Source organism: Hippoglossus stenolepis, chromosome 2 (genome assembly GCF_022539355.2).
Source record: "Hippoglossus stenolepis isolate QCI-W04-F060 chromosome 2, HSTE1.2, whole genome shotgun sequence".
Classification (NCBI taxonomy): Eukaryota; Metazoa; Chordata; class Actinopteri; order Pleuronectiformes; family Pleuronectidae; genus Hippoglossus; species Hippoglossus stenolepis.
Window position 1 is genome coordinate 11,432,906 of NC_061484.1, and position 23,070 is coordinate 11,455,975.

General features: G+C 40.7%; 2 protein-coding genes across 3 annotated transcripts; one reads left to right on the plus strand and one right to left on the minus strand.

Annotated features, from left to right (window-relative positions):
- Window positions 1–4,094: 4,094 nt before the first annotated feature.
- Window positions 4,095–11,957, minus strand: caly (calcyon neuron-specific vesicular protein). 2 transcript variants are annotated; one of them, XM_035166928.2, is made up of 5 exons: window positions 11,686–11,957; window positions 9,489–9,623; window positions 8,916–9,035; window positions 8,149–8,262; window positions 4,095–6,118 (listed from the first exon to the last, which is right to left on the minus strand). In XM_035166928.2, exons 2-5 carry the CDS (start codon window positions 9,615–9,617, stop codon window positions 5,873–5,875), a joined length of 609 nt encoding a protein of 202 aa, XP_035022819.1. In that variant the 5' UTR covers window positions 9,618–9,623; window positions 11,686–11,957; the 3' UTR covers window positions 4,095–5,872. The 2 variants fall into 2 exon arrangements, with proteins under 2 accessions (XP_035022819.1, XP_035022811.1); XM_035166920.2 differs by having other exon boundaries at window positions 4,095–6,121; window positions 11,686–11,952.
- A 9,455-nt stretch (window positions 11,958–21,412) lies between these two features.
- On the plus strand, window positions 21,413–22,405 carry LOC118100656 (trace amine-associated receptor 13c-like). Its single transcript, XM_035145975.2, has one exon. The coding sequence runs from the start codon at window positions 21,413–21,415 to the stop codon at window positions 22,403–22,405; it is 993 nt and encodes a 330-aa protein (XP_035001866.1).
- Window positions 22,406–23,070: the final 665 nt, after the last annotated feature.

The following is a 23,070-nucleotide window of genomic DNA, read 5'->3' on the forward strand; positions in this document are numbered from 1 at the left end:
TGTGTGTGTGTGTGTGTGTGTGTGTGTTGTGTGTGTGTGTGTGTGTGTGTAAAACCTTGCAACAGTGCACATCTCCTTGCAATGCCATCACTAATAGAAACCAACTTCCAGCGATCAAACTCCATTTGTCTCATTAACCTATTAGCTTAGAGTTTAATTGCAGGATGTCGTAAAATGATTTGGTCTCTGAGTAATGACAATATTTCGGCTCCGTAATGGCCAGAACAAAGCAAACAAAAGCTAAGCTAAGCACAGCCGCCTTTTTTTCCCTTCCCCACGGCACGTCTGGGCCGCAGCTCTGGGCCTGTACCTCGCCTTGTCTGTCAGATAATTGTTTACTGGCGTGGTTTTTGTTGCATGAGGGCGACATCACGGCAGGATAACAAACTAATAACCAATTTCATGGCTTTTGAGTCATTTAAAAAAGTCCATTGCGAGGATCGACTTTGAAGAGCAACTGTGGACTGTGTGAACCAGAAAGTATCATTCCCTTGTGAAGTGAAAAAAAGGATATTAAGACAACTCCACTCTGAAGGAGTTTAAGAAAACATGATCCACTTAAACTCTGCTGATCAAACTGGTGGTTTAAAAAAGAAGCAAGAGGGGATCACATTCCTCTCTGCAACCATGGGAGATTACCCCTAGGTGGCAGCGTAACTCATGAAACCTCCACCACTCTAACAACAACACAACATCACTCCAATTACAAACCCCATCAATTATTCTTGCTTTTATTTGCTGTGCACGGCAACTAGTCTGAATGTCAGTGCGTCCAGGCGCTCGATAAGTTATGATCAGCGGCCCAGGCTCTCGCTCCCCGCCCTTTAAACAGCAGCTCGATAGGATCTGTGAGGCGCGCTGGGCATGTATAGTGTTACTCCCATCAAAGGGGCCTGAATGGAGGATGATGTGTGTACTGCCTCTGCTTAGTGGAGGCATTTCCAGCTGGCGCCAGGGCAGAGGAAACCCACTGAGACACACAACAACACACACAGACACTGGGGTCAGCCTGGATTCACCCTCCTCCTCCTCCTCCTCCATGCCTCTTGGCCTCCTCCTCTTCCTCTACTGAAGCCCTCACCCCCTTCACCTCACAGGCCTAACCACCTCTCATCTGCTCTTTCTCCCCTGTTCATCCTCTTCTCTTTCTGATTCCTTCTCCTTCTTACTTTCTCTCTTATCAAATGTCCAATAATGACCTAAAAAGTTATTTGCTGAGAATAAAGGATAAGACACATTTATTGTGTAGGTTGGATCATCGATCATCTAGAGACAGATTTTTCCTTTATCTGCCACATAAAGACGTTTACATAATAGTTCTGCAATAACGATTTTTAAAACATCATAATTTTATTCGCGTGGGTTCTTGTATAATGCCACCAGCTATTACCATGTAGACTTTACAGCAACCTAATAATATATTTTTAATTCATATATGATTGTAGAAAAAGGGAGAAATAACTGGAAATTGGCTTGACTGAAGAAATAGTTCCCGGTGTTGTTAGAAAATTCTGTTTGATTTCATTTTGCACCACAAATGCAGATATTGAATATATTTAATAAGTTGTATTCGTGTACATCATGCACACCTGATAAATAGAAAACAATGGTTTCACATCTCTTTAAATGCTCAAATCAAATATGATAATAAACAATAATCATAAAGAAAATCGACTATATTCACAGTTTTACAGTAGCCTGCATATTCGGCTACAGCACATATTATGGGGGTACAAAGTGTATATATATACACCAAAACAACTTTTATTTTTAAAACACAAGTTTGAAATTTTGGTGAAAGCTCTAATATCACCAAATGATTGATGCCACTCTCTCATCTGCGATCTACCAGTTAGCTTAGCTTAGCACAAAGCATGGAAACAAGGGGTAAAAGCTAGCCTGGTTCTGTCCAAAGGCGTCAACATCATCCTACGTTACTCTAAATCTCACCGATTAACACATAGAAACTGTTTTGTCTGAGGTTATGCTGAAATCTTTTTACAACTCCAAGTCGTGATTCACCCCTAGCTAGCTGTTCCTCTGTGTCCACAGCTTCTATGCTAAGCTAACTAGCTGCCGTATAGACATCAATGAGTTGTGTCAGTTCAGACTTTTAACCCGCCACTCCTTTAGTTAAACAGGTAAAAGGTTCTTACATCACCAGGACTCTTCCCTCCTTCTCTACAACTTCTGAGGATTCAAAAGAATCAGATTCCGGTGGCACGTTAGCGGCTAAATGATTCTTGGCTCGGCTTACCTTCACAGTTTTCAGGGGGAGTTCAGGGGAAGGGGGACAACCTGCTATTTTACTGTTCAGATCTATTGATGCCATAAAGCAGGAAAATGGGGCTTGGCGGCTTTTACGTGACTACTCAAATGATTTTACGTGATTTTCCCCCGGCCTTGAATCCAAGCCTTTTTGGCACAACATGCTATGCCTTGACCAAGCACGGGATCTGTAAAGGCTCTAATAAATATTTCTCAGCACTTTATTTAGTTCCATGCCCTGGGCCAACCGCGTCTAAAGCATGTCACCCAGTAACAGAGGAGAGAAGAAAAAACCCCAATGGCTACACAGGGCGTAATGTAGATTTAATTAACAAGCCAAGCATGGGCACACACACACACACACACACACACACACACACACACACACAAAAGGCATAAATACACACTCTAACAGACACAGAAGCTCTAAGATATGTGTGTGTGTTGAAACAAAGAAACTCGCACACTAACTTTCATGGCTCCAGGTTAATGATTTCATAGCCACACTCACACACACATGCACACACACACTTCTAACAAGGCAACACTCACTGGCACAAACCCCTCCAGCCACACATCCCTAGGTTTAGAGCAATGGTGTGAAAATATGTGAGTGTAAATGAGATGCAGACAGGCTCACAGCAGTGAACCCAGCAAACAGCGAGAGGATGTGGCTTGGCTTTGAATTGCTAAACTAAAGTCGGAGAAGAAGGAAGGAATCATATTTTGAATTCTACGCATACTGATGATCTCCGAGCGACTAAGTGTAAAAGGAGCTGTACGTTTTTCTTTGGCCGGTGATCCAAGATAAGATCTATACTAAATAGAAAAATGTCCCACAAGAACGCATGCATTGCCATCTTTGTGTTGTGTAGATCTGAGCGCAGGAATCCACATCCTTAAACCAGTAGAGCACATACCTCCACCCCCATGGCAGCTCAAATTCAATAAAGCCACATCAAATTGCACTCGCTCATAGATATCAGTCGGCTAATAATGCTTCTTTTTCTTTGATAAATTCACCAAAGTGTTGAAGGTAACAAAAGTAGCAGTTCAAGGTTATAAAAATACTCCACTATATGTTAAAGTCATGTTTTTAAAAATTTGACAAAGCAAAAGTACATTATTTTACGTTGTGTAATGAAAACATGTAGAATTGTTCACTATGCAGAACAGCCCCTGTCACTGTTATACAGATAACACTCAACTTTATTAAACACAGTACCTCAAGAACGAGTGAGGTGAAAAACAAGTCAGGAACTAACTGATAATTACTCCTGCTATCAATTTATTTTTTATTTTTTGTAAATATTAATAAAATAATCATTAACTAATGATGGATTAATTTTAACTTCTCAGAATAATGTATCACTTTATCTGTAAGGGCAGAAAAAAGTAAATTAGTGATTAATTAGTAATTACTCAGTCAGTTCACCAACCTCATTCACATATTGCACTGAGATAGTACCTCCTGCTGTTTTCATAAAACTTACATTATCAACAAAAAGTTCTCCATTCATTTCTGAAATACAGTAACATGTACTTACAGAGTAGCATAATATGGAAATTACACGTAGCCCAAAAGTGAACATAAGCAATAAATAAAATATTTTTACAACCTGCCTGTATGCTGTTTAATGAATTCACGTATAAAACATATAATGAGCTTATGTACTTAGCTTCATTCAGCTACTGATGCTATGCTGAGGTTAGTTTTCAGGTTCTTATGAATCATTCTCATGAATCATCAGCCATCATTGAATCATTAAGTCATTACAGAGGCAGTGAATCTAAATCAATAGGGCTGATAGTGAACAACGGGAGTCAACACTTCAGGCTTTTATTTGTGTTCAGTCAGTGACATCAGAGCAGATGGGTCTGATGTAAGCGTTTGGCACTTGGACCCAGGGGGACAGGCTGTGCTTCACATTCATCTCTTCTCACATGAAGAGTTTGGTTTGTTAAAACATGGTAAGACAAAGAGAAAAGGTCAAAAGGCGTGAATCGAGACAAATGACAAGACTTGCCAGGTAACATCTTGTTATATCTGATAATTAAAAAACAACGTGTTTAAAAGTTGTTTCAAAGAAGAACTTCACATTATTGTTTTTCCGCCCTCTAAAATGAACATGATAGGCTGGAACAGAATACTTCACAACATTTGCAAACACAGGTTTTCCATTCAAAAGACACTAAAACAAACACAAGAATAGAAATAAATAGAAAATTGTACAGACTGTAGGTCGTACATTATAAGCAATGATTATAGTAGATCTTGCATGATTAAAGAAACTACTTCATACATTCACAAAAGGACCACAGTAACCCTGTGATCATTTAATTTACACATACTTAATAAAACTAGTAACTAAACGTGGACGGAGCTTCATTTGCTAGTTTTACACATAAGTTTACACATTTATATTATTTAGATATTTTTGTGACAATACATTGTCTCAAGTTTTATCCATAATTACAGTAGGCAGCACACACATTATGTAAAAGAAGCTTCAAATGGAGACTTGTACAGTGGCTTTGGAAAGTATATGCAGGCCTCTTTAATTACTGCACACTTTATCATTTAGTAGATTTAATTAAAAATTGATTAGATTTACCAGTGGATACTTTCCAGAGTCACTGTGTGAGTCTGCTTTAAAGCACACAGACCGCTTGTGGTTGTGTAACTCGAGTCGCTTGGTATGTAAGAGCAATGCTTTCACTTGACTTTCATTTCACAGGACTGTAATTTGCAGTCGTGGGCTGATAAGATGTAGGATCAAATCATTTCAGCAAATATTAAAATCGACGGTTATGGCTCCTTGTTTTAATGGCTGAAGTGTGAGCACATTCCCTGCTGATCTCATATACACTCCCCTCAAAGACTAAGTGAACAGACAGTGAGATAACAAGATGGAGCGATGAGGAGAAACTCCGAGCCATCTCATTAAAAACTTGTTATCTTCTCTTCTCGCTCCGAGCTCTCGCCTCGCTTCTCTTCTCGCACTTCCAACTTTCTCCAACAAGTACACAAATCATTCAGTGTATGCACACACACTCGCACACTGCATATGAATGTAAATGTGAATTTACAGTGTGTATATGTGCACACACGCAGAATGCAGATGGAGGCGTTTGCACATGACTCAGTAACACTGCAAAAGTCAGCCACATTCTCCAACACTTTAATAACATGCCTGCCTCTAACCACAGCAACTCACAACACACACATACACACACATACATACATACACACACACACACACACACGTCTGGTATTAGCTTTTAAATATCATCTACTAGATATTAAATAGATATTAGCTATTAAATATCAACATAACATAACTGTAATGAAGCTAAGTAAATGTGTGCTTTAGGTTGTTGATTCAAAATTCTGACAGATATTCAAACACTTTTAAGGTGTAGGAGCACCACACACACACACACACACACACACACACACACACACACACACACACACACACACACACACACACACACACACACACACACACACACACACACACACACACACACACACACACACACACAGCACTGGCCATCCTCATCACGTCCTCCTCTAACACCTACATCTCCATCAGACCCTTCACTCCTCTCCCTCCAGCGCTCTTTTCAGCGGCTCGCTGCCTTGCTTCGCCACCTCGGCCTCCTTTAGAGAGCTGATGACTGGTAACCATGGTGATGGCAGCTCAGGTCCAGGCCTCTTGACCTGGTTGAGGTGGCTGAGAGCAGCGTACAGCCCAGTGTTGGTGCCGCTGTGGACGCCTGGCTCCTCCTGCTGCTGCTGCTGCTCTGTGAAGTACATCTCCAGAGCTGTCGGGGAGCAGTGCTTCTGCTGTTACAACAGAAAGACAAGAATAACTTCATTTGTTTTCCTCAAGGGGACACACTGCTCTGAGATTAACAACACATGTCTACCACAGAATCAACAAAGAGCGCAGAACTGCTCCTGTTTTCAATTTATGAGCAGTAATGATTATCAAACGTGGAGATTACATTAGAAAATCTGACATAGTTTATGAAGCTCTAGAGAAGAGAGGGACAAAATAGTCCGTTTGTTGAAGATGCATATCAACACTTACAGAGCTCTCAGTCTGCATAGAATGTATTTTATTCTCGTGTATATGTCAGGGTCAGAACTTTAAAAAGTCCCAGGGTAAATATGTCAGCGCATTTAAAAATAATTCTTGAAGCAAGAGCTTTCGTCTGTGCCGTTTTACCTTTTTCACATTTTATATAGTAGCGTGCGCTCTCGAGAGCAGACTGGTTTTCTTTGACAAGGCCGTAGTAGAAATTGAACGCAACATGTAAAGACTCTCACAGAGTTTGTTTATCTTTGGTCACTTTACAGAAAAAGTTCCATAAAATAATTTTCAGCCGTGCTCAGGAGGTGACACAGAAGAGAGAGGAAAAACAGATCCAAAGATCAGACAACTTAATCTCACGTCAAGGTTTACTGATGTTTTTCAAGAGCTTTGAATTGTGTCTCCTCAGCAGATTAAGTTTGCTCTGTTGCCCTGGGCTCAGCTCATTTCCAACGTCAAAAGTTAATTGTTGACTTCAGTTTATTCTGTCAAACAATCTCCAAGGGCAAGAACGACCTTTCATGCTCAAATTAAAAGTTGATCCAGAAGATAACACACACGTCTGAAATCCACGTGGACGCATTACAGTGCAAGGAAACGTCAACTGACTTGTATTTTCCAGGTTATTAAAGGTTTCACTTTGAAGTTCCTCTAATGGAAAACTGACTTTGGTGACAGTGAAATGAAAGATGCTCTGATAAAACACATTTTAACACGTACGGCTCATTAGAACACTACCAGTGGGGAACAAATGAGAACAAATGTTAAGAAGTACAAGTTCTTCTTTAATAATCTGCACGGCAAATGCTTCCACACATCTGATCAGAGGCGTGAAAATCTCCTTTGACAAAGTTGGTTTATCTTCATCTTTGAGCACAGATGACGCCAAAGCACAAACTCCGACAAACAAACACAATGTCCAGTCTGTTGATGTTGTGTTTTGGAAAGAGCCCACTGAGAGTTTCCCCCCTCAGAGGATCCACTACCTGACCTTCCCTCAGCAGCGAGCGGCCGGACCTATCAAAAGCACAGCAGTGACTGAACGCCACCCTGCGTCCTCCATCCTCACTTCTCTCTCTCTTTTTATGTCTCCAACAACACATTAACAGGGAAGGAAAAAATGCTGAAAGCAACTGTAACCGGCAAAAACTTCAAAAGCCTTTGCCGGAAGGCCCCCTCCGCTCCCTCCCCCTTCCCTTCCTTGCTTCCCCCCTCACTGCTAGGCCTTTAATCACAGTTTAGTCACGCTCAGTCCTAATTAAAGACCCCTCCGATTCACAGGCAGGCGTCCCAATCTCTGCCTGACCAGAAAGCGGGCTGTGTCGCTCCCTCTCTCTTCTCCCTCCTCCCTCCCTCCCTATGTCTCTCCCAATCTCTCATGTTCCTCTGCGAGAAAGACTCTTCAGCTGAGATGCATGGCAGCGTCGACTCCGTACACCATGTCGACAAGGTGTCATTTGGAGATAATGAGTGTGGGTCTTCCTGAATCCTCCTGTATGTGACTGATGTGAGGGCGTGCTGAGAACCAAGCACCAGATGAGCTGCATTGTGGGCTGTTAAAGTACTTTTATAATAGGTGCTGCAGTGGGTGCTGCTCAGACGCGATCTGGTTGATGTAATAAGAAGTCTGACCACATGAGAGCAAAGTAGCGGAAAGATATTTAGAATAACTGTCTTTGCATTAAAACCCACATATATTTTGTGTGTGTGTGTGTGTGTGTGTGTGTGTGTGTGTGTGTGTGTGTGTGTGTGTGTGTGTCTGTGCGTGTGCGTATACCTTGAGGATAAAACCCTCTGGGCAGGTAAGTTGGTCGTACCACATTGCTTTGTACATGAGCAGGAGGAGCAGGCTGGTCAAGAAGGCCAGAGTGATGAGGATCAGACCTGTGATCTGGACGACAACAACAGACAAATAAACACACACATACATAAAATATATATACATAAACAACACTTCAGTAAAAAGCACCATCAGTGCTTGAAGGATAGGGCTGCCAATATATGTATGTATGTATATATATATATTTGTCATTGTCAATAAATGCCAAAAGACCAAATCCTGCACTTTCTGATTTCCCTACCTTGTCTATGGCTCTAAGTCCTGACTCCAGTGGTTCCTTACATTGATGTAAGTCTCAAAAAAAGGCAATGAATATAATTTATAATTTTTAAAACATCCGGACATTGTTCTATTTTGCAACTGTTAGTCAAGCAGAAGAAAACAATATATTTGCTGGGGACTATTTTCAGGTACAGATGAATTTGGTGCTTCAGTGAGTATATAAGGCTACAGTATGGTGTCTGTCGTATTGACTCCATGATAAAGAAGGAACCTGTCAACAGTGCCTTGCTGCAATGGCTCATTGAAGTTTTTTAACATGATGTGCATATAAAATGGAGCTCTATGGCACAGAGGAGATACTGCATCAGAGTTTGGATACACAGTTAATACTTGATAATAGGATCAGTTAATTTTTCATGGCATTGACAATAAGAGGATTATCCTTAAATACGAATTTGTGTAGAGTTCCTGTTGTTCGTTACCTTAATTTTCTCTGAAACATCACTGTAGAAGTTAATATTCAGTTTCTTGATGTTCGGCACGTACAGCTTGTTTTTCTTCTTCTGCTGCAGCTGGTACTGTGTCAATGTCTTCACAATGATCTGAACAAGAAACAATGTACTGTCAATGACTATTGGTAAAAAAAACCTCTGAACTCCTGATCAGGAGTTAGTCATTTAACATTACAGTCGATGGAAGTTATTGTCACAAAGCATTCACCACAGGTCGAGTGAGCTCGGACCCACTGAAATCACTGTTCTGCATGTTGAGAAGTTCATGTGCATCATTTGTAAAAGTACAGAGATTTAGTCAACACCTTAAAAACATAAATACAAAGTGTTTATTATTTGCTTTCTTTATACAATATGCATTCAAAGAGGAGCTCACACTGTGTGGGCTGATGCCACCGTTTTTACATTACATAAGGAAAAGGTGAGTATACCCACAGTAATTTTATTATGTTAGTCATTTCTGTAATGTAATGTATGGTATTTCAGAGGAAAACCTGGTGGGCAGGCACATTTAACAACACACACCCAACGGGCTGTATTTACCTTGTCCGCGAACGGCTTCTGTAGCTGGTTGACCTCCAGGGGCGTGATGAGGGGAATGTTATCAAAGCCGTCGTCTGCAGACGGCTGCTTCTCCAGCTTCTCAGACAGATTGCTGCCCAGCTTCACCATGGCTGCCTGGAAACAGAAAGCAGGGATGGAACAGACAGATTGGGTCAGACTGACTCAGACTATGTTTAATGAAATGTGACAGCAGTGCGTGTAGAGCTGAAGATTCTGCCAGGACACGAAGGAAAGAGGAGAATCGAAAAAAACGGAAATATTTCTGAAAACAAAATTTTGTTCTGAGCCATCCTAGGAGAAATGTTATTGAGATGTTGGCAATGTTGGTCAGTCCAACACTTGGCATGAAGTTGTGTGCAGGCATTGTTCATATGATTTCATATGGATTAAACAAATAATATATATCATTGTTAATTAGTGAGCTTTGGAGGTGAGAGGTGTTTTTTGGTACAAGCTAGCAGACCCAGGCTATTTTCCCTAATTTTCAGTTTTCAAGCTAAGCTAAGCTAACCGCCATATTGACCATTAAGACCAAAAAATGTAATTTAGCAAACAAGCAAATTTTGAGCTATTGCTTTAATAACTGTCTTGTATATAATTCAATGAGTTTGTGTTGAGCAGAATTCCAATTATGCAACTTAAAATAACAACTTTTAGTTTGGAGCCATAGTGAAGCCTGTTGTCTCCATGTTTATGTATTTGTGTATAATCCAACCTCTTTCACCAATGTCTTTAATGTTTTGACGCACTCCACCATGTCTGCTCCGAACGCCTCTTTGCTCTGACTTTATTCTATTTTCACTCCTCCATCGAATGCACATCTAAAAGTGGAGGGAAGAGGTGAGGAGCCACTTATCTCATTCACACAGTGGAACACAACACCTTCCCCCAGCCAAGGACCCCACGGGCCCACTGACGCCAATGACTCACAATGATGACACACACACCAGCAGGCAAAGAGCTACAGTCTTTATGTAGCAGGAGAAATCCCCGGTGCACAGGAGATGTGCTTTTGATAAAGGAGATACGGGATCATTATCACAGGCCACCGGACAGATACAATACACAACTACTGTATATGTGTGAGTGTGATAGGCTGTGTTTAAGTTTTAATGGCCTTTTTATTGATCTAATCATTGAAGAATAATCACCTCTATGTTGTAAAACATTATTAATCTATTGTACAAGATTATTTTGCTAAAACCTGTCTATTTATTTATTTTTCACAAGTTAGAGAGCAGCTTGTGTCAGTTGAATCCAAAGTACATTACTCAAGACAACACTGTCCTTGGCCAGTGGGCGTTTGAAGTGGTCATCTGTGCTGACCACCATTCTCCCCCCCCCCCACACACACACATTTGTGGTGTGGGTACGATGAATCATCCTGAATCTGTGATGAACAAGCGAGGCGAGCGCTGCTGCTGTCAAACACTCAGACAGGAAACAGGTCCGGCAGCGGAAAGAGCTGCACGATGATGACATCTTTCAAAATGCTCAGCCACTGATTTTGCATCACATAACATCCACTGTAAAATACTGATGATATCAGAATGACGCATGATTTGAGGAGTTTAACCCACCTTGATGCCTTCACATGTATTCCTACCGAGGCACAGCTTTCTGACGAGGAATATAGGAATAGCTGTAAGAGCTGTTTGAATTCTGCACTTCTCAAGTTCCTCATGCTTCACTGCTCATGCATATCTGAACTTGCTGCATTGAGGACTGCTGCGACAACACACACAGGCTGTGTGAGCAGAGAGACACACACACACACACACAGCAGCAGTCTTTCATGAAACAGGATAAAACCACATCACTGTGCTTCTGAATAAAGTAAAAACCCATTTTTTTGGACCATTCAGTCCACACAGGGGGGGTTTGCTTTTTGAGACTTGTGGAATCAATCCCAGCAACTTACAGCTCGACATTAAAAATGTGAAATCGGTGAATAACCTCTTAGTTTATGTACATCCACTGATGTAAATGTGAGATGCATGTATTCTCTAAAGTAAATGAAAAAATAACGAGAGGCTGCATGAGATCACTTCATGACATCCTGCACAGAAACATCTCACACGGCCGAACGCTGCGCAGCTGTGCGCGCTCTCTTCACGTCTGCAGCACAATTGACGAAGAAAACATTCGAGGGTAAAACCGGAGGAGACGAACTTACTGTGGCTTTGCTGTCTGCTTCCTCTCTGCTTCCTCTCTGCTTCCTCTCTCCTTCCTCTCGCCTGTGGATGATGGGATCGCAGCGCACGGATGCTGCTGCCGCGGGGACGCGCTGTGAACGCCGGTTGCCGTGGTGATGCGAGATTCACGGCAGGACCGCGCATGTGATCGCGCCCGGAGCGGCTCCGTCCTGCGGCGGAGAAGAGGCAGCGCAGCGCGGACGGACGCGCGTCTCACCCACGGCTCCACCGCCGGGACCGCGTGGCCCCGCAGGAAATTGCGTTTCGTCAGTGGGACAGGATCACGCGGGCGTTTATCTGAGAGTTTGTCATCAGCAGTGAGGCTCGACGGCGCGGTGTGTGTCTTTAAATGGAAACACACACACCAGTAGAATAAATAGAATAAGTTATAAAACAATTTATTTATCAGCTGCAAAGTATTCAAGTGTTGTGAATTTATACTGGAGTATAGAAACATATGGGGCATAGATTCAAAGTAATGCAAGACAAAAGGTTAGGCCATGTTAAAACTGTATAGAAGAGTAATGGTGGTTGGAAATATTTTATACTGCAAATTTGAAAATGTCAACACAAATCTTGTGTTTTGAATTATTTGTGGATATAAGAGCCCACCTTTCCTTATTTTTTGTTTTAGTTACGTCCAAACTGAGAAACCTTTTATTCAAAGTAAATTCTGGACAGTTCAAATCTTTCAAAGTTACATTTTAAAAAATTCCACAGCATCACGTTTGTTTTTGAGTCTGCTCACCTGCAAAGTGCTGGAAAGCAACTTAACTCAGCTTTGAGGTACTTTTACTTGACTTTACTTTACTTGTCTATTTACTCTCTACTCCAATAATTTTCTGTTTTATTTCAGTGTACTTGCTACTTTATTATTACCAAAGTTCCCCTAACCATTAAATACATTTAAAAATGCTATCATGTATCTGTGTGCAGAAAGGAAGGTTCTTCTTCCAACTACATTGCACATTGAATTACATGTTTGTTAAATGTAAGATTTAAAGTGAAGTGTTGCCCTCATATTTATTAATGTCTTATATTGTTTATAATATGAATTATCAATTTTATTAATTATTACAATTTACATACAATATATGATCTACTTATACATTAAACCGCCATTGAGTCAGTATAGTGAATATTTAAAAATAACATTAACATTCAGCTAACATATTAATGTGTAGAGTACATAATAACAATCCACTAATATAATTCTGCACAGGGGCCATTTAGCATAGTGAGAGTGACTAAATACTTTTTAACATTTTCCTGCTAATACCTCTGTTTTTTCCCAAAGTAGAGTTATGAATAGTATTTTTACTTTGAGTTATTGTTTCTTTCACTCAAGCAAAAGACGCCCGAAGCTTTGGTTGACTAAAATATTCGCACCTAAACTCATTGATTTTTCACTCACTGATTTTTTGAGAAAGTGATACCTTCAGACACAAACAAAATTATGTAGACGTCTTTGAGTATTATTTTACACACATTTACCTGTAAGTCAGAATTTTTCCGAGAGGTTAAAGTAAAGTTCTGAGGTTTCAAAACAAGAGTTTGTAATTATGGACAGAGGTCAAAGGTCAGCAATAACAGATATCACATGACCTCAATGACCTGAGGATTTTTCAAAGATGCGTTAAAGCATCGGTGTAGTTCTGGGTCATTCACCCCTGAATGAGGAATGGATGAGCTGTGAGGAAGAGTGAGGTGGAGCAGCTCATCGAGGGGGTTTTAAATGCACGATGAAGTAAGAGACATTTCTGAGCACGTATTCATGTGTGTGTGAGTGTGAGACAAGCCTGTGTTCGAGAGAGAAAGGATGTGTCGGAGAATGAGTGGGAAGACGGAGCCAGGCTCGTCTGCAGATTCAGATCAACCTTTTCATGGAAAGAGGAGTCACGCTGTTTCCCTCTTTGGCCGTGACTGACTGTATGAATTCATTATGCCTTTAGGGGAGCACTCGTCCAAAAATCAGCACACAAACCCCTGCGCCCCCCTGCCAACCCATCAATTGGGCCTACATTTATTATTTTGACCTTTCCTTTGGGGGGTGGGGGGTGGGGGGGGACATCAAAGTAGATCCTCGCCTCGTTCCTCTGTGTGGAGACGGACGTGTCATCCTCACAGTGTGAGCGGCAGACTGCTGGCCTGCACTCGTTTTGTTGTCAGTGAAGAGTAGAGACTAGAGAGTCTGGGTCAACATAATTAAAATGAGAATCAATTAGGCCGTAGTGTGTGGAACAAAAAAAAACTGGATGAAACCAGGCATGTTACTATTTGTGGGCATGCAAGTGTTTACTTGTGTGTGACCCTGTGTTTATAAACCTTTTCCTGATCATACTGCCTGAAGATATTCCAGAAAAACATCAGTCCAGTTTCTGTCTATACATGAGGATTCCACACTGTGACATTTTTTCCTTCAAATATTAGATTGTTTGCATGGTAAATAAAATAGCTGTTCTTTATTATCAAAAATTGAAAAATCTACAAAATCCCAAATACCTTCACATTTGTTCTAAAGAGTCAATGAGTAAATCAAGTTAGAATCTGAAACCGATTGAAAACAACTTTCATTACTGGTAATTTAATTTTCTGAGGAAGGACTAATGAAAAACTTTCTGTTTGTCCAGTTCCCCACAGGCTCCACATGTATTTAGCTTTAAAGTCTGGCAAAGCGATTTTTGACATTTGAAGGTGAGTTCATAATAAAAAAATAAAGAAAGAAAAGGTTATATCTTTAAAACACAAATTAGCTCTAACTCAATCAGATCATATTATATAAATGTATTCTTTTGATATCATTTAAAGTTGTATAGTGTCACAAAGCTTATAGTTTTGCTCAATTTAAAGAGTTAATTTTATGAAGTGAATTAAATTGCTTGTATTGCAATTTTCTCGTGCATAACGGGAAGACCTCGAGCAAACGGTGGATTAAAAGCATTTGTGTAGTTTTATTTGAGGCAGAGCAGTGACGATGTGGTGAAATGAAAAAGAAGACCAGACGTTGGTGTTCACCATAAAATAATAAAGACACAGTGCTTCCTTGTGTCTCCAGTGTTTGGTCAATACATAGTGAAAGACTTGTTTTCATACACAGGATACAAATATGAAAAGACCTCTTCTTGAACACAAATATACTTCTTTTTAAAAATATTTTACTTCAGGTTGGTGTTTGTTACTTTGGTTATGGTGAAGTTTTGCTCATGTTTATTTTTGCTTTACAGTTACCTTGGGGTCTCCACCTCCATATAGGACATATGAGATTATATAAATTTTCATACAAATAATTTTCCATGAAAGGAGATGCATTGATTGGTTGACTGCAGCTTCTATGTTATCAAAATGCCCAGTGCTCATGACCTGGGAGAAAACTGTGTGACAGTTAAAGTAAGAGGAACATCTATGACACTGCTCAGCAGAAAAAAGATTAAGAAAACCAAACACTATAGATAAAACTTAGACCCTCATTATCAGACCACATCTGTGCATGTCAGTGAATTATACTTTAAGTGAAGTAAGGTACAAATATCAAAATTTCAGGAGTCTCTAACCTTTAATTCTGGAAACACAAGACACTGGAGCAGGATCTGCACATTGCATCAAGAGTAAGATATAGAGTCCCTTCCACTGTGGCCCCTTCACTGTTTACATTTCTCCTCCGTCATCCACCCTTCAATCTTCCTCTCTCAGCCACAGCACTCATCATCCATGCCTTCCCTCCTGGACTGAAATCTTCTAAACAACATCGCCCTCCTCCCGCAGAACAATTTCTCCTCTCTTTAAATATCCCATCTGTCTCTCTTCCTCCGTGTCCCTCTCAGCATTCACTCCTCTTCGTCTTCGTCACTCCAGTACAAGGACACCAAGGCTCATTGCTTTCCCAATTTAAGGCTTAGATAAGTGAAACTGTAGCAGTGGCCAAACACAGTGTATGAATGAGCTGAATGCCTGAAATGGAGTCATGGAGACACAAATGCTTGACGGGCCTTCACATGCTTTTACGTGAAGTAACACATCATACTGGTAATGTTTCTAAACTATCATCTAAATATTATCAGTTATTTTAACCTCACACTTTGAATTTACAGTATTACAGTTTTTTTTTTTGTTTCACAACACTGATGGCTCTAGCTGGTTTTCTTTCTGCTTCCTGTTCACTGCACAGGTTGCAACAAACGTCATAATGTGATTATTAGCTGTGGATTATATAAGATGGGGCCGCTCAGTAAAATATGCGAAATAAATTGCGGAAACATGCACAAATGAATCTTGGGCAGAAATTGAATTGAAAAATTAAATAACAAGAAAATATCCAAACTTTAAATTAATCATAGTGACATGTTATGTACACGGAGCAGAAGTGCCTTAAAAACTTGGTGTCTTTTTAAATAGAGGAACAAATTTCAAGAAGTTGTCAAAGCTAATTAGATCAGTGTCAACTGCTTTACCAACAGGGCCATCTAGTGTCTGATTATTCAAATGACAGCTTTCAGTTCATCCATGTGAGAAGGGCCCACGCGTGACGTTTTACTGAATCAGTTGGTTTTCTTCATCAACAGATGGCAGCACAACATCAGTAATAACAGTGATCCAGCATGTTACCTTAGTGTATAATTGGACAATGTGAAAATAATAGTAAGTTTTCTTTGCAAGACTTAAAATAATGATATTGATATGATTCACCAATTTATTATGAATTATAATAACGACATCAGGATCCATGCACTATCCCTGATCCCTGGGAAATTGGTGAAAATGTGAAAAACACCCTCTCTCACAATGAACACAAGAAAGTGTAAAAGAATTCCTTGCCCCCTTTTGTCTGGATCCACCGCAAAATGTCTTTCTTGGCCCATGTCCCATCCTTAAACCAAGTTTCTCTGAAATCCCTTTCGAGGTTTTTGCATAATCCTGCTGACAAACACACGAACAAACACACAGACATGGGCGAAAACTGTGATCAAGCAAACATTCTTCATTATTAAGTGTTACTTAGTAAATCGTCATCATTTAACCTTTATAACAACACAGTCTCCGATGTTATGGTCCACTACCTGTGTCTGAGGCCAAACAAGTTTGAAATAATCTCAGCGTAATCACATGGATTGATCTTCAAGATTTATATATTTAGTTTACGGCAAAACAAATGCATGTTGATCCTTATGACCCCAAGCTGCGAGTGAGAAAGAATAAAATGTGTTAAAGTAGTTTAAGTTAAAGTAATCGGCCAAACTAATAGCCACATTAATATCTGGGTAGACGTTGTTTTGGACAGACAACCTCACAAAGTCATCACACTCATCGGTACCTCAGAGGATAAATTAGTTTCAACCAAGAAAAACAAACATTGAGGCTGATGGCTGCTTTCTTTACCACAGGGGCATGTTCACACCTTGTAATGGTGGACGATTGCACTTTAAACCACAAGTGAATTCCAATCAAAGCTGTGAAAAAACACAATTTAACATCAACACATGATGCAACTATCTCCTTTGCAGATGTGAGCCATGAGCACAGCCAGCTCTGAAAACCAACAATGTACATTTTTATCTATTACTTATGTTTCTTTTATCATCAATTTCAAATGATGTTGTATTTTTGTCCTTTGTATTAGATTTTGTATCATATCATCTGCTGTATATGATTTTAATGCTATTGGATGATTCTGCTTGTTGACTTTGATGTTTTGTTTTCTTGGTTATATTTGTCCTTTTTGTGAGGCACTTTGTAACAACTGTTTTGAAAGGTGCTATACAAATAAAGTTATTATTATTACTTCTGCTGTTGGTGAAAAAAAAGTCCAATAAAAGTGGAAGTGGGACAAATGCTAAGACATTAGAAAGAAAGAAAGAAAGAAAGAAAGAAAGACATTAATTAATCAGGGGTAGAGGATGTGTTACTATGATTTACATTCATGCCGTTTCTCATCTGCACCAAAGTACAAATGATAAAAGTTGAAATTTATATATATATATATACACTACCGTTCAAAAGTTTGGGGTCACTTAGAAATTTCCTTATTTTTCAAAGAAAAGCACTGTTTTTTTCAATGAAGATAACATTAAATTCATCAGAAATACACTCTATACATTGTTAATGTGGTAAATGACTATTCTAGGTGGAAACGTCTGGTTTTTAATGAAATATCTACATAGGTGTATAGAGGCCCATTTCCAGCAACTATCACTCCAGTGTTCTAATGGTACATTGTGTTTGCTAATCGCCTTAGAAGACTAATGGATGATTAGAAAACCCTTGAAAACCCTTGTGCAATTATGTTAGCACAGCTGAAAACTGTTTTGCTGGTGAGAGAAGCTATAAAACTGGCCTTCCTTTATCTTTATGAGTATCTGGAGCATCACATTTGTGGGTTCGATTATACTCTCAAAATGGCCAGAAAAAGAGAACTTTCATGTGAAACTCGCCAGTCTATTCTTGTTCTTAGAAATGAAGGCTATTCCATGCAGAAATTGCGAAGAAACTGAAAATTTCCTACAATGGTGTGTACTACTCCCTTCAGAGAACAGCACAAACGGGCTCTAACCAGAGTAGAAAGAGAAGTGGGAGGCCCCGTGCACAACTCAGCAAGAAGACAAGTATATTAGAGTCTCTAGTTTGAGAAATAGACGCCTCACAGGTCCTCAACTGGCAGCTTCTTTAAATGGTACCCGCAAAACGCCAGTGTCAACGTCTACAGTGAAGAGGCGACTCCGGGATGCTGGCCTTCTAGGCAGAGTGGCAAAGAAAAAGCCATATCTGAGACTGGCCAATAAAAAGAAAAGATTGATATGGGCAAAAGAACACAGACATTGGACAGAGGAAGATTGGAAAAAAGTGTTATGGACAGACGAATCAAAGTTTGAGGTGTTTGGATCACACAGAAGAACATTTGTGAGACGCAGAACAGGTGAAAAGATGCTGGAAGAGTGCCTGACGCCATCTGTCAAGCATGGTGGAGGTAATGTGATGGTCTGGGGCTGCTTTGGTGCTGGTAAAGTGGGAGATTTGTACAAGGTAAAAGGGATTTTAAATAAGGAAGGCTATCACTCCATTTTGCAACGCCATGCCATACCCTGTGGACAGCGCTTGATTGGAGCCAATTTCCTCCTACAACAGGACAATGACCCAAAGCACACCTCCACATTATGCAAGAACTATTTAGGGAAGAAGCAGGCAGCTGGTATGCTGTCTGTAATGGAGTGGCCAGCGCAGTCACCAGATCTCAACCCCATTGAGCTGGTGTGGGAGCAGCTTGACCGTATGGTACGCAAGAAGTGCCCATCAAGCCAATCCAACTTGTGGGAGGGGCTTCAGGAAGCGTGGGGTGACATTTCTACAGATTACCTCAACAAATTAACAGCTAGAATGCCAAAGGTCTGCAATGCTGTAATTGCTGCAAATGGAGCATTCTTTGACGAAAGCAAAGTTTGAAGAACAAAATTAATATTTCAAATAAAAATCATTATTTCTAACCTTGTCAACGACTTGACTATATTTTCTATACATTTTGCAACTCATTTGATAAATAAAAGTGTGAGTTTTCATGGAAAACACGAAATTGTCTGGGTGACCCCAAACTTTTGAACGGTAGTGTATATATACAGATGATGTGAGACCATTGTGAAACTGACAGGAGTACCTAAGTATTTAAATATCCCATCTCAATTAAATCAACTCATCTCTGCTGAAAAGACACAAACACAAAGTTGATGCCAAAATACTCACATATAGGCTGATGTGACCCACATAAGCAGAAACATATACAGGTCGCTGTTCAGGTGAATTCTCTATTTGTCTAAGACTCAATGAAAGCCACCAAAGCTGAAGCTCACATCTGAACCAAACTGTGTCGAGATAGATAAACATCCTGGTTACTAATTAGATGGTAACTGGACTGAATTTACACCACACTTTTCTGGTGGTGTAGACCATTCAAAGCACTATGCAGTACAAGCCACATTAAACACTTCACATTAATTCATACAGCGTTACTTTAAGGACTTGGACGGACGGATTCAAATATTGATAAAAAAGAGGAGTAGACATGGACAGCGAGCTGCTGCAGCCTGTTTATTCTTCCCTGTAAAAGCAGCGGCAGACTTGGTGAAGCTTCACCATCCTGAACGTCATCTTTTCTTTTCATTCTTTTTTTATCACAGACACCATTCACACACCGCTCACGCAGCTGACAGGGGCAATTTGAGGATCACTATCATGCCGAAGAAAACTTGTAGACTGGAGAAGCCGGTAATAGAACCAGCGACCTTCTGGTTAGTAGACAACCCTCTTTGAGCCACAACGGCCGAGGCTTGGGAACGATTACATATAAACACAGACCAAGAGTCTGCAGCCAAAACATCAGAGTTCTCTGTTGTGTGCAGTTGTGCAGTGTCTCTGTATCCTGACCCAGACACATACACCAACACGTACCTGGCCTGTCGAGTCGTCTTGAAGCCTGAGACCTTTCCTAGAGCGCCCAAGCTGCCATTCAATAGGCATCTGTAACACCGACTATATGTGCAGCTGCCTTATTTGAGACACAAGGGAGAAAAAGTCAAGGTCTGCAGTCAAACATGATTCCTGAGACTTCTTCATGGTTTGGACTGGTGTGGAAGAAGTCAGTGACGGTTGTGGACAAAGAGGTGAAAGCAGCTGTAAAACCACCAGAGCTATGAAATCACCTCCTGCCTGTTTTGTTGGGTCACCTGGGCCTTTCTTGGTGAAACATCTCCTGTTGGTACAGGGCAACCAATCAAAAGTTGACAACTTTTCCAGAATGGCCCTGAATGTTGACTGTTTAAATCACTGCGTTTGTTCATTTGTTTGCGTGTCTCTCTGTCTGTTAATTAGCAGGATTACGCAAAACCTACTTAATGGATTACCCTGGAAATTAAACCGATAAAATGTTGTTGTGGATCTGAATCACTGCGATATCGTTTCATTGTGAGATAGGGCCTTTTTCAACATTGTTGTAGTATTTGTCAAGAATTTAGCTGCAGGGGACAAGCACTCACCTGTGAAATCTGGAGTGAAACTGCTACTGCTACCTAAATGAAATAATCAAATGTTTGGTTTATAAAATGGCTGAAAATTATGAAAAATAACAATTTCCAAGAGCAAAAGTTGAGATGATCAAATTGGTAGTTTTGTGTGACCAGCAGAATCCAAATATTTGAGGTACATTCATTTAAAATACAAAAAAGCAGCAAATTGTATTTTACTTATCAATCAAATAATATCAGACGCAAATCCACAGATTTCTCTAGTTGGTAAGAACGTCAACGATTCATCAAGATTGTTTACAAAGAACAGTGGATCTGATTTAAAAATCCTACTGTTGAAAAACTGGTTAAATCAGTTATAAGAAAAACACTCCAGGTTGCATCAAGAGACAGGGTGGTGAGAGGGGAGCAGGAAAAGGAAGGAGGGAGGGTGGAAAAAAACAAGAGGTGAGGAAGAAGAGGAGAGATGAGGAGGAACGTAAGAAACAAATAAGATGACAGTGGAGGGAGGAGAAATTAGGAGGAGGTGTGAGGGAAAGTTGACAGACTTGAGTGAGCAGAGGCAGAAAAGAAGAGTGAAGCGGAGAGTGATGAAGAGGAGGAGCAGAGAGTGTTGCCACAGATAAATGAGCTGCACAATGGTGCGGTGAGAGAAGCTGCTCAAGCTCAGCAGCTTCAGGTCCCCACCTCTCCTCAGCGCTGGACGATGGATGGTCTGGAGGCTGCAGAGCTCTGCTACCCTCAGCTCCTCAACTCCTCCTGCAGGGGATTTCCTCGTCCTCGCACGGAGGCCCTCCTCCTCTACGCGCTGCTCTCCTCCATCACCGTGCTCACGATAGCCCTCAACCTGCTGGTCATCATCTCCATCTCTCACTTCCGCCAGCTCCACACCCCCACCAACCTGCTCCTGCTCTCCCTGGCTGTCTCAGACCTCCTCGTGGGGCTGCTGGTGATGCCGGTGGAGATGGTGAGATTCATAGAAAGCTGCTGGCTGCTGGGCGAGGTCATGTGCGCCCTGTCCTACATCATCGGCTTCACTCTCACCTCGGCCTCTGTGGGGAACATGGTGCTCATCTCCATCGACCGTTACGTGGCCATTTGTCACCCTCTGCACTACAACAACAAAATCACTCGCAGCAGAATCGAGGTGTGTGTGTGTCTGTGCTGGGCCTGCTCGCTCCTCTACAGCGGGCTGATCCTGAAGGACCACCTCAGGCAGCCAGACAGATACAGCTCCTGCTACGGGGAGTGTGTGGTGGTGATCAACTTTGTCTCCGGTGCGGTCGACCTGGTGTTCACTTTCATTGGCCCGTGCTCGAGCATCATCGTACTGTACATGAGAGTGTTTGTTGTGGCGGTGTCTCAGGCTCGTGCCTTGCGGTCTCATATTACAGCTGTTGCAGGCGCTTCAGTGCCGGTCAGGGCAAAGAGGTCAGAGAGGAAAGCAGCCAGGACTCTGGGTGTGGTCATACTGGTGTTTTTGATGACCTTCTGTCCGTACTATTACCCGTCTCTTGTGGGAGAGGACACCTCAAACAGTGCGTTAGCTTGGCCCATCGTGTCCTGGCTCCTGTATTTTAATTCCTGTTTGAATCCACTCATTTATGCCTTTTTCTATCCCTGGTTTAGAAAATCAATCAAGATAATTGTCACCCTAAAGATATTGAAACAGCAATCCTCTCAGATAAGTGTACTCTAAAGTCAGAGCATAAACGCAGGTCGAGATTTATGTTGTTTGCTTTCACTGACATTTTTGCATCAATATAAATTGTTTTCATTTATGGTACTTTCTTAAGAACATCTCAGTGTCAGAATTAGAACTAGATTGTAACTGTAATCCAGAAAATGAATCAGCAATCACAAGTTTACTTCATTTGACAAATAACATTTGGTGATTCATTACAACAAAACTTGAGATTTGAATGAGAAAAGAGTCATTGATTGTATTATTCAGTAATTGAATGTGTGTATTACAGCAAAAAATCTGTGGATATTGATCAATATTGCGAAAAATTTCACATTATTTATTTAAAGATTAAAGACAGATTTTTGCTCCTGAGTGAAGGTGATGATTTTAAATTCTTCTTTACGACCAGAGAATAACAAACACTTGATTAACAGCAAAACAAATCTGAGGTATAATTAGGTGTTGTACCTCCTGATCGCGCTTACATAATAATGAGCTTTATATCGATAAATATGTTGGATTTTTGTTATATTGCTCTTGATGAAGTTTGTATTACGATAATTGTGCATATTGTTTATTGCCCAGCCCAAGTGTGTATGTATATGTAATACAGCAACTATTGACTTTGAAGATAATGTATAATATATATAATGTGTGTGAACACACTCCCAATACGT

What these genes read in the sequence shown, in the direction of transcription:
- caly (XM_035166920.2), bottom strand. Translation starts at nt 9,617, where the DNA reads ATGGTGAAGCTGGGCAGCAATCTGTCTGAGAAGCTGGAGAAGCAGCCG. An exon ending in AGAAGCCGTTCGCGGACAAG is followed by an intron (nt 9,036 to 9,488) that starts GTAAATACAGCC and finishes TTTCTTGTTCAG; the next exon opens with ATCATTGTGAAGACATTGAC. An exon ending in CAGAGGGTTTTATCCTCAAG is followed by an intron (nt 6,122 to 8,148) that starts GTATACGCACAC and finishes CTGTTGTAACAG; the next exon opens with CAGAAGCACTGCTCCCCGAC.
- LOC118100656 (XM_035145975.2), top strand. Translation starts at nt 21,413, where the DNA reads ATGGATGGTCTGGAGGCTGCAGAGCTCTGCTACCCTCAGCTCCTCAAC.